This window comes from Vespa velutina, chromosome 2 (genome assembly GCF_912470025.1).
Source record: "Vespa velutina chromosome 2, iVesVel2.1, whole genome shotgun sequence".
NCBI classification, from domain to species: domain Eukaryota; kingdom Metazoa; phylum Arthropoda; class Insecta; order Hymenoptera; family Vespidae; genus Vespa; species Vespa velutina.
In genome coordinates, this window is record NC_062189.1 from 1,920,910 (window position 1) to 1,933,409 (window position 12,500).

Consider the following 12,500-nt stretch of genomic DNA (forward strand, 5'->3'; position numbering starts at 1 on the left):
CTCATTTATCGCTTAACTCAATAAGGAGACACGCTTTCTTGTTCCCTTATATTCGAGGATTAAATAAAAACTGAGGGAATGATTTGTCTCTGCCAAAGATAATAATAATGATAAAAACAATAATAATAATAATGGTAGTAATAGTAGTAACAATGAATCGACTCAATTTCAAAAACTGTTGTAGTAATACTGACATCGTTCCATTTAAATTGACCTAAGTAGTTTATTACTATCACATTCAATCTAGATTGTTTGAGTTAAATCATACTTAAATATATTTCCATATAAATATCTACTTGATATATATATATATATATATATATATATATATATCAAGTTTTCTAAAATTATATAAAATGGCTAATTCAATTGATATATATATCCTATATATATATACTCTAGAGTATATATATATATATATATACTCTATATATATATATATATATATATATGTACTCTACAATTAAATAATTAATGGATAAAAATCGTACACCTTCGAATTAATGAACAAAATCAGATATTTCTTTACGTGTCATTTCGTTTTCTTTTTCTTTCTATTTTTTTTTTTTTCTCTCTTTCCTCCCATTTTTTTTTTCTTCCTTACAATAACAAAGAGACAACAACAATCCTTACAACAACTTCCTTACAACAACAACACGCGTAAGAGGAAATTAAGTGAGATAACGTTATAATAACTTTGATAGAAAAAAGAGAAAAAAAAAAAAGAAAGGAAAGAAAAAAAAGAAAAAAAAAAAATTGAAAAATCTTCTTCGACATGTCGATTACGTTAAAACGGAAAACGCACGCGGATTCGTAGAGAAGAAAGGTTTGAATGGATTCAGTTCGGTCGCGCGCTGTGAAGTGAGCCAGCGTTACAAGTTTTTCTCTCTCCCGAGGAGGAGGAGAAGAAGGAGGAGAAGGAGGAGGAGGAGGAAGAAGAAGAAGAAGAAGACGAAAGAAGAAGAAGAAGAAGAAGAAGTAGGAGAAGGAGAAGAGAAGAGGAGCTTCTCGTTGCTTCTCCCCGCTTAGGAATCCGGTTTCGCGAGATTCTAACCGAAGACATATTCCGTCGTGCACACGGGGTGTTGTTTGTTACGTTCATTACCAAAATAAGAAAAAGATAAGAGAGAGGAAAAAAATTTTATAAACTTTCGGCGTCTTACAAGAAGACAATATCATCCGATCCTTAACGATTCATCGTATCTACATTTATCCGACGAATGTATTAAACATTTTCTTTTTTTTTTTTTTTTTTTTTTTTTTTTTTTTTTGTTCTTATTTATTTTATTTTATACTGTTTTGAATTATCAGGAAATAATAATATCGATCGAAATAATAACTTAAATAAAAGTTCTATCTTACGTTAATCCCCGATTGAATTATCTTTCAGAACGGATCGTGCCAATTGCCTTTTGGATGAGCCCAGCAAGAGCATACAAAAGCCGGATGCCGCACGACTCCCGGGAATCGATTATTCTCAGAACAAACAATGCGAACTGGTCTTCGGTCCAGGATCGAAGATTTGCCATGACATGGTGAGTAATGGTAAGTCGCAAACGTTCCTTCGAACGACTACAGAATAAGGAGCACTATTAATTTAATTAACAGTTGTTTGTCCTATCTATTCCACCACCACCATCATCAACACCACCATCATCATTATCATCATCATCATTATCATCATCATCATCATCATCATAGTTATCACTGTTATCACCATTCCCAATAATCCTTCCTCCCTCTTCTATCCCCCCCATTTTCTTGTCCCGAAAAAAGCAAACAAACAAATAAACAAAACAAAACAAAAAAAACAGAGAGAAAGAGAGGAAAAAAAACTTCCGAATGACAGATACTTAATGGATTTTGATATAACGTGAAAAGTAAATGAAACAATTGGTCGATTACCGGCCAGTCAGTGTGCAGGACACTATGGTGTACCGCTCCAAGGTGGGGAGGTAAGTGCCGTACAGAATATACACCATGGGCCGATGGTACGAGCTGTGGTGAAGGGAAATGGTGTCAACGTGGCGAATGCGTATCCAAAAAGGATTTAAATCCAGTTAACGGAGAATGGGGTGATTGGGGCCCTTATGGGAAATGTTCACGCACCTGCGGTGGTGGTATTAGGAAGAGATATCGCGAATGCGATAATCCACCACCACAAAATGGTGGAAATTATTGCATCGGTGAGCAAGTCAATTACGAGAGCTGCGGTACCGAGGAATGTCCACCTGATAGTCGAGATTTTAGGTATGTAAAAATGAACAAAGAGAAAGAAATATAAATGTTATTCTTAGGATTATTATATCCGTTTATATGAATGAGATCTAACGTAATTATTTTATTTTTATTTTTATTTTTATTTTTATTGACGAGATATAATAAAACGTTATCGTAAATTTTTCTCAGGGAACAACAGTGTCAAGAATACAACAACAACAATCTCAACATACAGGGTCTAGCGAGGGACGTAAAATGGCATGCGAAATATACTCGAAGTAAGTCACATTCAAAATCCATAAAAAAAAAAAAAAAATATATATATATATATATATAAAATTGCAAAAAATAATTAAGTATATAACGCAGCATGATAGCATTAACCAAACTCTTATTGTTTTAACATCGAATTAACGAGAATCGATTCGAGAACATATTCGAAACATATTGAATATAATTTGAAGATATATAGACACGAACGTTTTTCTTCGATCGGAAGGAACGAACGATCGTATTCGATGAAGACGCTCTGAATTAAAAAAAAAAAATAAAAAAAAATAAAAAAAAATAAAAAAAAATTTAAAAAAAAATAAAAAAAAAACCAAACAACTAAAAATGTCATTGCTTGAAGAAAGGAGCAACACAGGTGGAGGGGATGGTTGCGATGATAGTTTATTATTAATAAGGATTCATCGTATGTTGATTTAAATATTATATCACATCGTAATCAAATGTTTCTAATCGTTCGCTTTTGCATTGCATGGCTGGTTGGTTGATAATAATATCGTTCGACGTTTTATACCATCGAAAATATATAATGTCGTTATTATTACGTTATTACAGTACAACCGGAAGATCGTTGCAAGTTGTATTGCCAAGTAGAGACCAATCAGTATTACATGCTTCGCGACAAAGTGATCGACGGTACGCCCTGCGGACCCGACACCTTTCATCTCTGCGTAAATGGTCGTTGTAAACCCGCAGGATGCGATAACGTTTTAAATTCGACAGCAGAACTCGACACCTGTGGGGTATGCCGTGGTGACAATTCAACCTGCCAAAGAATAAATGGTTCTTACAATGTAACCGCATACGGTTATAACAGAGTTACTAAGATACCAGCTGGTAGTAGCAATATCGATATAAGACAGCACGGATGGTTTGAATTTCATTATGACAATAATTATCTCGGTAAGGATTATTATTTTATTAATAATTTGTCTTAAATAATATCCCATTGAAATTGTTGAATTGGAAGATTCACGGTTTAAAAAAAAAAAATATATATATATATATATATTATATATATATGTTCTGATCGATTTTTAATCCTTCCGTTTTGCACGTGTGATGAACTCGAGTCACTTTCCGAACAAACAGCCGTCGTTTGTACGGAATGAATAATTTGAATTGTAAAAAAAAAAAAGAAAAGAAATAAGAAAAAAAAAAATTCGTGTATCATGGAACGCGCAAATTGTCTCAATTCGGCACAAATTTCATCCGAGATGTTCTACATCCCACATGCGCAATTAGGATTAAAGTACGAATTAATTTTCAACATTGTATTGAAAAATATGGCCGTTCAAAAGATCTATCGAATGTTTTTTTTTTGTTACCATTGTGTAATGCCCTAAATTAAGATAAACCGGGTATCATCCTCTTTTCAATATGAATCAGCTAATTTGAGGTTTTTTTTTTTTTTTTTTTTTTTTTTTTTTTTTATGTGGAAACGTTGCCGACCTCCCTTTTAATGATACGGGAAATGATAAAATATATGAATTAAATATGTTCGTAGCTTTACGCCTTGGAGAAAATGGGAAGTATATATTAAATGGAAATTTCGTGATAATGCATCAAAAAGTTGTTGTATTTCCTGGAGTTACGATAGAATACAGCGGACCAAAGTCGATCGTCGAGAGATTGAATAGTTCACGACCGATTAGTACAGATTTGATTTTAGAAGTAAGTAATATTTCCTCAAAACGTTAAAACGATATTAAAAATAATGCTGATGATAATGATGATGATGATGATGATGATGATGATGATGATGCTGTTGCTGTTGCTGCTGCTGCTGCTGCTGTTGCTGCTGCTGACGATGATGATGATGATGATGATGATGATCTAATCTTAAATATATGGATATACCAATTCTCAAAGAAGAATTAAAATAATTAAATAAAACGTTTGTATTATTTATTTTAGGTATTATCAGTAGGAATGTTGCATCCACCTCAGATAACTTACGAGTATACTGTACCGAAAAAAATATTGAACAGTTATAAATGGGTATTGCGCGATTGGTCCCAATGTAATCGTATGTGTCAAGGTACAAAATATCGTAAAGCCGAATGTAGAAGTACGAAGCACGAGGATGTCGTCACTGACGATTATTGTCGTACAGAGGATAAGCCAAGGGAAGAAAGTCAAATGTGTAATGGACATTGTATGTTACAGTAAGTGTTTTTTTTTTTTTTTTGTTTTTTTTCGTCTTAATTCTATGAAGAAAAATTAAAGAGACAGACAGATAGATAGATAGATAGATAGAGAAAGAGAGAGAGAGAGAGAGAGAGAGTCTCTGACAATGGATTCCAAGGTGATATAAAAATTAAAACAAAAACAAATATATTACTTTCAGATGGCAAATCACGTCTGAATCGGAATGTTCGAGTCATTGTGGTCCAGGAACTCGTACAATTACGTCACGATGCGTACAAATACTTTTGTATTCCAATCGTTCATTACGTTCATTACCGGTACACCTGTGTTCTCATTTGGAAAGACCTAACGAATTGGAACCATGCGAAGGACCATGTAATGATGTTCATTGGAAATACAGTGAATGGGGAACGTGCAGCGTCACATGTGGAGGTGGTATTCAATATAGAATGGCAACCTGCGTTGATTCAAACGATAGACAAGTATCGGACGATACTTGTGCAGGCCAAAAGGCACGATTAAAAAATATCTGCGGACAAGAGGCTTGTCCAAAATGGGCATTCGGTGAATGGAGCAAAGTAAGATTTAGACAAACGGAATTTTTTCTTTTAATAATTATATAAATATTAACCCTTAACGTCGTATATATTATTTCATACGATATAAAGGTCATATTTATGATAGTGCTCGGTGACCTGTGGCATTGGAGAACGTCATAGGGCTTACTGGTGTCACGTTGAAAATCGTATCGTACCTCATAGCAATTGCAATGGGACTTTCCAATTGTCGATTAAGGAAATATGCGACGCTGGTCCTTGTTACTCTTGGCAAACTACCAATTGGAGTCCGGTAAATTTTTTTTCTTTTATTACAATAATATTAACAATATTTTTCTATGAATATACGGGATAAAAGTTCTTTCTATATTAGAGATAAATAAATGCACGTTATTGATACCAACAAGTAATTTTAAGTAATTAAGTTTCTTAAATTTGAATATCGTTCGTCAGCGAATACCTGGAGTTCATTTTTTTTTTTTCATCTGACGTTTGCATAACACAAGAATATTCATTTCCTTTATCTCTACTAAGACTAACTATATTAGTGGCTATATAATGTCTTGAAAAAAAGAATAATTAATTTTTAAAATCGTGTTTAAGAATGATTTTGATGATCCCTGAATCCTGTAATAATAAATCATTAACGTGTGACTTTGTTTGACATGTTTGTTTAGTGTTCAGTAACCTGTGGAGAAGGAATACAAACGAGAAATGTTGTTTGTAAAGGTACAGATGGTTCGACCAATGATAAATGTTTGTCATCCAATAAACCAGAAGATCAGACTTCCTGTGTATTAAAACCTTGTCTTACAGGGGTAAAATTGATTCACTTTCTCATATATATATATATATATATACACCATGTATCAAATATTCTAAAAAATTAAATCAATTTAATCGCCAACATGTTTCTACAGACAAATCCAATTATATATTCTAATCCACCGCATGAAGAATCCTATCCTCAGGACAATGAGATTGATAGCAATGGTATTACTTTTCGTTCGGTTTATCAATGGATTACTGGACCCTATGGAAAGGTTTGTATTCTACTTTGAATAATAATAACTATAACAATTATAATAAACAAATATATATATATATCTTTTGTAATTGTTATTGCAATTAATTATATATATATGTATGTTTTTTTATTTTAAATAAAGTGTTCAAAACCATGCAATGGTGGGATCATGACAAGGCTAGTAAAATGTGTATCGACTGAGACAAATGCATATGTTCATGAAAATTATTGCAATTCTAATGAACAACCAATCAACATGATGACCTGTAATAGTCATCCATGTGCTATCTGGAACAATGGGGATTGGAGCGAGGTATGTGAATCTAATAAAAATTTCATTGATAAATATTCTATCACCATATATATTTATATATACATATATATACATAGGTAATTTGATAGAAAATATTTTTTCTCTGATGAATATAATTGATTATCTATGAATTTGTGTATACACAGTGCAGCGTTACATGTGGCAATGGAATTCAACGTCGACAAGTACGATGTCAAAGTACATGGGGTGAAGTTTTACCGGACAAGGAATGTTCGAGTAATGAGAAGCCTAAAGTCTCCAAGGATTGTCGTAAATCTTGTCTTACGAATAACAATCAGAAGAATCAAAATAATTATCATTTCGAAGCTAACATCGTTCGTAAATGGAAGATATCCAATTGGACTACCGTAAGTAATCAATGTCATTTTATACTGGACCGCATTTATATCTTTGAAGACCCTAGGCGCAAACATTATTATGAGACCTCAAAAGAACAAATGTTTATTTCTATTAATCAAATATATATTAGCATTTTTTATTTTTTTCTATTTGTTTTTCTTTTCTTTCTTTTTGTATATATATATATATACAAAGTATTATTCTTGTTTATAAGGAGTAAAGTTTAAAAATGTAATCCTATAAAGAATGAGGCCTTCTTGGCTTGCGCCTAAATGGGCCTTATGATAAATGCGGCCTTGGTCCTGATCGACTGAAATTCTAGCAAACAAAAGTAAAAAAAAAAGAAAAAATTAATCCTAATATTTTGATATAATATCTGAAAGCGATTATTTCCATTTTATAAAATAATCATTTGTGAGAAAGATTGATCTTAAGGTGTTTAAATAATGTCTTTTTATTTTTGTATTTTCCAACAATTCAACAATTCAAAATATCGAATCTTTAATGAAATTAATATCTTATGATATAAAGTAATGTATCTCAACGATCTTTCTCACAAATCTTAAAAATAATTAACGTTGTTATTATTATTTGCTCATTATAGACGTCATTTATTATTTTTCAATCGATCGTTCGAAATCGTTTCCATTATAATTTATTACTACTACTACTACTACTACTACTACAGGTCAAAAGACATCTTTGCAATGTATAAAAATGAATGTCGATGTTGTAAGTTGTTTTCAATTAAAACTGTGGCTTCAGTTAAAACTCTGGACGATAATTAACTATATTTGATTATAAAAATATATAATAATAATAATAATAATAATAATCATAATAATAATAATAATAATAAATGCATCCGCGTTGTTATGCTGCATTGTTTCAACGAGCCTCGTATGACGTGTGCCATATATTATCCATCATACGTACTTCCTTTCTTCTTATTTAAAGAAAAACTCGAATTTCAATAATCAAAAAAACGTACGAATTAGATTAGACGTTAGAAGAAAAGAAAAGAAAAGAAAAGAAAACAAAACAAAACAAAAGAAAAGAAAAAAAAAAAGATCAGAAAAGAAAAGAAAAGAAAAGAACAGAAAAGAAAAAAAAAAAAAATAAAATAAAATAAAAGAAAAAGACAAAGAAAAAGAAATTGTGAAGAAGATCAGTGAGATTATAAGGGATGGCCAAGAAATATAAATATTTTACAGTGTACAAAATCATGCGGCGGTGGAATAAAAAGACGAAGAGTGGAATGCATGATGAGCAGAGGAAAGGACGGACCAGAAGTACCAGTGAACGACGAGCAATGCACTAAACTAGCTGGCCTAGAAAAGCCAAGATCTCAGAGACAGTGTCAACGTATTCCATGCGATTATTCTTGGCAAGAGGGCACCTGGTCGGAGGTATATCCTCCTCCTTCCTACCTCACAAACCACCATCTCTTTTTAAGTTTCTCCCTCGATTAAATGTATCATTTATCATTTATCGTCAGAATTTTCTCATTCTTTATTCTCTTTATTTCTTACTTTCTTTCTTATTATCTATCTTACTTTTTCTTTTTTTTTTTTTCTTTTTTTTTTTCTTTTTTTTCTTTTCTTCTTTTTTTCTTCTTTTTCTTTTTTCTTCCACAACGATATTTTCATATACAGGAAAATTATATTAAAGACTTTTGATGATCATACACAATTTCTAAGTTCCATGACATATATGTCATTTCTTTTTCGAATTGACTCAAAATATCATAATAAAGGATCGATCTATCAGTCTTTTTATTATCCATTAGCATGTTCATTAAATCAGGATATTGTTTTGATATCAGAGATTCTCAAAGTATGGGACGTGACACCATCGATTCAGAGTCCTGTTAAATGACAAAATGTAAGAGTAAAATTTGTATGTACATTAAGGAAAATTAATTTAATTAATTAATTAATTAATTAGGAGCAATGGATCATGAAAAAGTTATTGTTTTTGATAATGAATAGATCTCGGCCCATACAAAATTTGGGAAACCCTGTTGTTAAATTGATCATTTTCATTGATGATTATTATAACGTTCCTCTATTCGTAAATAGAACGATGCATGACAGACAAGCTGATATTTGTATTTACGTTGAATTAACATCTGATATTGGGATGTTAACGATTGTTCAATTTACATAAAATATACAAATTATTATCAGGATTATTATTTGGTTCACATATTTGTATTTTTATTTATTTATTTATTTATTTACATCATTTCATATCTTATTTAATATTTCTTCATCATATGTACTGACAAAAATTGCTGGTTTCTCAATGCATGAAGTGTTAGATTACTATCTCTATAAAAAAAAAAACAATATTAATATTTGATTATTTTTATTTTCATTCATGTAAGAAAACATGATTGTTAAGAAACAAAATATAAAATATATATATATATATATATACATACATATATATATATGTGTGTGTATACATATATATATATACATACACACACATACGTTCCTCTAATTTATCAATAAAAATATTACCATGTAATCAGATTTTAATTATAATCTATGTCAACGATACATATGTGATCTAATGAGAGCAAGATAACACTATGATTGTTTATTTTGGGTTGTTTTGTAGCATGAGCATGCGAGGATTTGTTATGTCACTGTGTTCTATGCTTATATGTTATATGTGTGTGCGAATAATGTATATTTGTAATAGAATAAAAATAATGATAATTCGTATGAATCGGTTATATTATGAAAATGATTTAAAATCATCATTTTAGATATTAATAGATACGTATACTTTTTCAAAGAGTAAATATATTTACTTTCTCTTTTTTTTCTTTTTCTTTTTTTTTTTTTTTGTTTTGTTTTGTTTCTATTTTTATTTAATTATAGAAATTTTTAAATAATTCAAACGTATCAATGAAGTATCTTAAAACATCTCAAATAGAAAATTATATGACAATAGAGATCATTTTCATAAATCACCGATTGACGTGTATCAGAAAATTCACAACATAATTTTATTATAATATTTGTTAAATAATTAATAATAATATATTATTTTTTTTATATATTTTCCAAGTGTTCAGCAGAATGTGGCAATGGCGTGCAACGACGTAACGTAACGTGTCATCGAGTTAATCATTATGGTTGGACAGATCCAACAACGACCGAAGGTTGTCCAATGAATAAGAAACCTGAAACCGAACGAATGTGTAAATTACGTGAATGTAATGATAAATTTTATTGGAAAATTAGCAGCTGGAAGAAAGTACGTAGTAATGTTTTCTTATTTATTTATACAAATTATTACAACTTTACACAAACAAGTCCTCTTTCTCCATATATATATATATATATATATATATATATATATATATATATATATATATATTTATCATTAAATATAAATAATTATTATAGCTTAAATATCATTGATTGATAAGTAGAAAAAAAAGAAAATAATAATAATAATAATTGTTTATAATTAATTAGACAATTTGAATATAATTACAGTGCGATCAATCATGCGGACGTAAGGGTAGACAAGAACGTAAAGTATTTTGTGTTAACAAAGCCGGTAGAACTGTATCGAAATCAAAATGTCCCGAGGATTTTAGACCAAAAAAGAGACGCAGGTGTAATCAACGAAAATGTAGCCCATTAACTTGTCTCGAGGCAAGGAAACGTTTCTCAACTACCAAGGACGGAGAGTATCCTCTTAGTATAGGTGGAAAAACAATGTCGATTTATTGTCACGAAATGTCGACTTTCAAGCCACGAGAATATTTAACATTAACGGCTGGGGATCAAGAAAATTATGCTGAAATATATGATAAGAGGTATTATAAGCAAATATATTATTTACATGTATTTAAAAAAGTTCTTTAATGATTTTATAAATCAATTATTTTTTGTTTTAATAATTTTTATTATTTCACATTGTTAAACTGTTTAAATTGTAAGAAAAAAAAAAAAAATAAAAAAAAAGGGGGGGAGGGGAATAGCTTAAAGAAATGTCTAACTTTAAAAGAAAAGAAGATCAATCTAAATAATTAATTTAAGAAAATAAAAGTAAATAATTGATTTTTAAAATCTCCTAGGAAGTTCTTTAATTGAAACACTTTGTTCATAACAACAAATTGTTAAAGTCAAAGTATAAAGCTTTTTAAGGGAGATAATGCTAACTAAAGATTTGTTTAATTTGTTTAATTTTTTCAAAAAAAAAAAAAAAAAAATATATATATATATAGGCTAAAAGATCCAGAAACGTGTCCTTTCAATGGAGAAAGAAACGACAGCTGTAAATGTTTCGCCAATGATGGAACAATATCGGGTATAACAATGTTCAAAAGAGTACGTTTGGATCCTATCAAATTATATATTATAGGTAAACTAATTTTTAATTAATATTAAATGCGAGAAAGAGAGAGAGAGAGAATTATATATATATATATATTTTTTTTTTTTTTTTCTTTTTTTTGTTAAATCAATTTATAGCTGACGATTATACGTTCTCTCAAACGAAAGGATTGCATCGTGTAGAATTTGGTAAAGCTGGAGATTGCTATAGTACTCAAAATTGTCCGCAAGGTCGTTTCAGCATTAACTTAAGTGGCACACACTTGAGTTTGTCTAAAGAAGTTACATGGACTATGTCAACGTCTAGAACGTTTTACTCGATCAATAGAATAGTAAGTATAATTTAGGGATGATAATACAATTTTTCATTTATAAATATCATTATATTTCTTTCAAGTGTTAGAAAGGATGTTAGGAGTAAAATTGTAAATTACTTTTTTCTTCTTTTCTTTTTTTGTTTTTTTTCCTCTCCATTCATATTTTCTTATCTTCTTTTCATATCTTCTTATTTTTTCTAAGGATTTGAAAAAAAAGAAAAACAAAAAAAAAGAAAAGAAAAGAAAAAGAGTTAAGAATAAAAATATAAATGTCGTTTTTTTTTTTTTGTTTTTTTTTGTTTACAATCCAAATGTGAAGAAAATCAAATGAAATTAATTGTTTCAGAATGATCAACAAGTTGTTGGTAAATGCGGTGGTTATTGTGGATTTTGTGTACCGAAGACGGGCTTGAAATTAGACGTTTTACCTCCTTAGCTAGTAAAACACTTGGTTTGATTACTTGATACAGGTTTGTATTTTAATTTTATATATATATATATATATATATATATATATATATATATATATATATATCTCAATGTCAAAAACATACTCAAAAAAAAAAAAATAAAATAAAATAATTTATTATATATTAATAAATTATTTTTATTAATATATTAGATTATATATTATATTAATTAAATTTATTAATACATATATATTAATAAATTTAATAAATATATTTAATATTTTTTATATATATTTATTATTATACAATATATAATATATAATAATAAATGAAATTTGAATTAGAAATTAAATATTAAATAATTTTATTAAACGCATACATATAAATAACAAATGTACCTACATATATATATGTATGTATGTACATGTATATATATCTTTTACAGTTTCAAGGAAAAACTGGAGAGATTTCAAAAAGTCTTCCAAAATGGAGA

At 29.4% G+C, this 12,500-nt stretch overlaps 1 protein-coding gene across 6 annotated transcripts in view; it reads left to right on the forward strand.

Moving 5' to 3' along the window:
- Positions 1 to 12,500, forward strand: part of LOC124957697 (A disintegrin and metalloproteinase with thrombospondin motifs 9-like) — a 110,369-nt gene that overhangs the window by 97,201 nt on the left and 668 nt on the right. For 4 of the 6 annotated variants that reach the window (XM_047514871.1, XM_047514872.1, XM_047514873.1 and 1 more), the window contains 19 exons: positions 1,391 to 1,545; positions 1,917 to 2,250; positions 2,410 to 2,498; positions 3,064 to 3,411; positions 4,016 to 4,182; positions 4,426 to 4,676; positions 4,859 to 5,237; positions 5,344 to 5,508; positions 5,894 to 6,034; positions 6,137 to 6,259; positions 6,386 to 6,556; positions 6,703 to 6,924; positions 8,131 to 8,325; positions 10,001 to 10,189; positions 10,435 to 10,760; positions 11,172 to 11,308; positions 11,419 to 11,612; positions 11,944 to 12,067; positions 12,453 to 12,500. The exon at positions 12,453 to 12,500 is cut by the window's right edge and continues 668 nt beyond it. In XM_047514871.1, the coding sequence (XP_047370827.1) occupies positions 1,391 to 1,545; positions 1,917 to 2,250; positions 2,410 to 2,498; positions 3,064 to 3,411; positions 4,016 to 4,182; positions 4,426 to 4,676; positions 4,859 to 5,237; positions 5,344 to 5,508; positions 5,894 to 6,034; positions 6,137 to 6,259; positions 6,386 to 6,556; positions 6,703 to 6,924; positions 8,131 to 8,325; positions 10,001 to 10,189; positions 10,435 to 10,760; positions 11,172 to 11,308; positions 11,419 to 11,612; positions 11,944 to 12,033 (3,676 nt within the window). In that variant the 3' untranslated portion in view covers positions 12,034 to 12,067; positions 12,453 to 12,500. Of the gene's footprint in view, positions 1 to 1,390; positions 1,546 to 1,912; positions 2,251 to 2,409; positions 2,499 to 3,063; positions 3,412 to 4,015; positions 4,183 to 4,425; positions 4,677 to 4,858; positions 5,238 to 5,343; positions 5,509 to 5,893; positions 6,035 to 6,136; positions 6,260 to 6,385; positions 6,557 to 6,702; positions 6,925 to 8,130; positions 8,326 to 10,000; positions 10,190 to 10,434; positions 10,761 to 11,171; positions 11,309 to 11,418; positions 11,613 to 11,943; positions 12,068 to 12,452 lie in introns of all 6 variants that reach the window. The other 2 variants (XM_047514874.1, XM_047514875.1) reach the window with 2 other exon arrangements.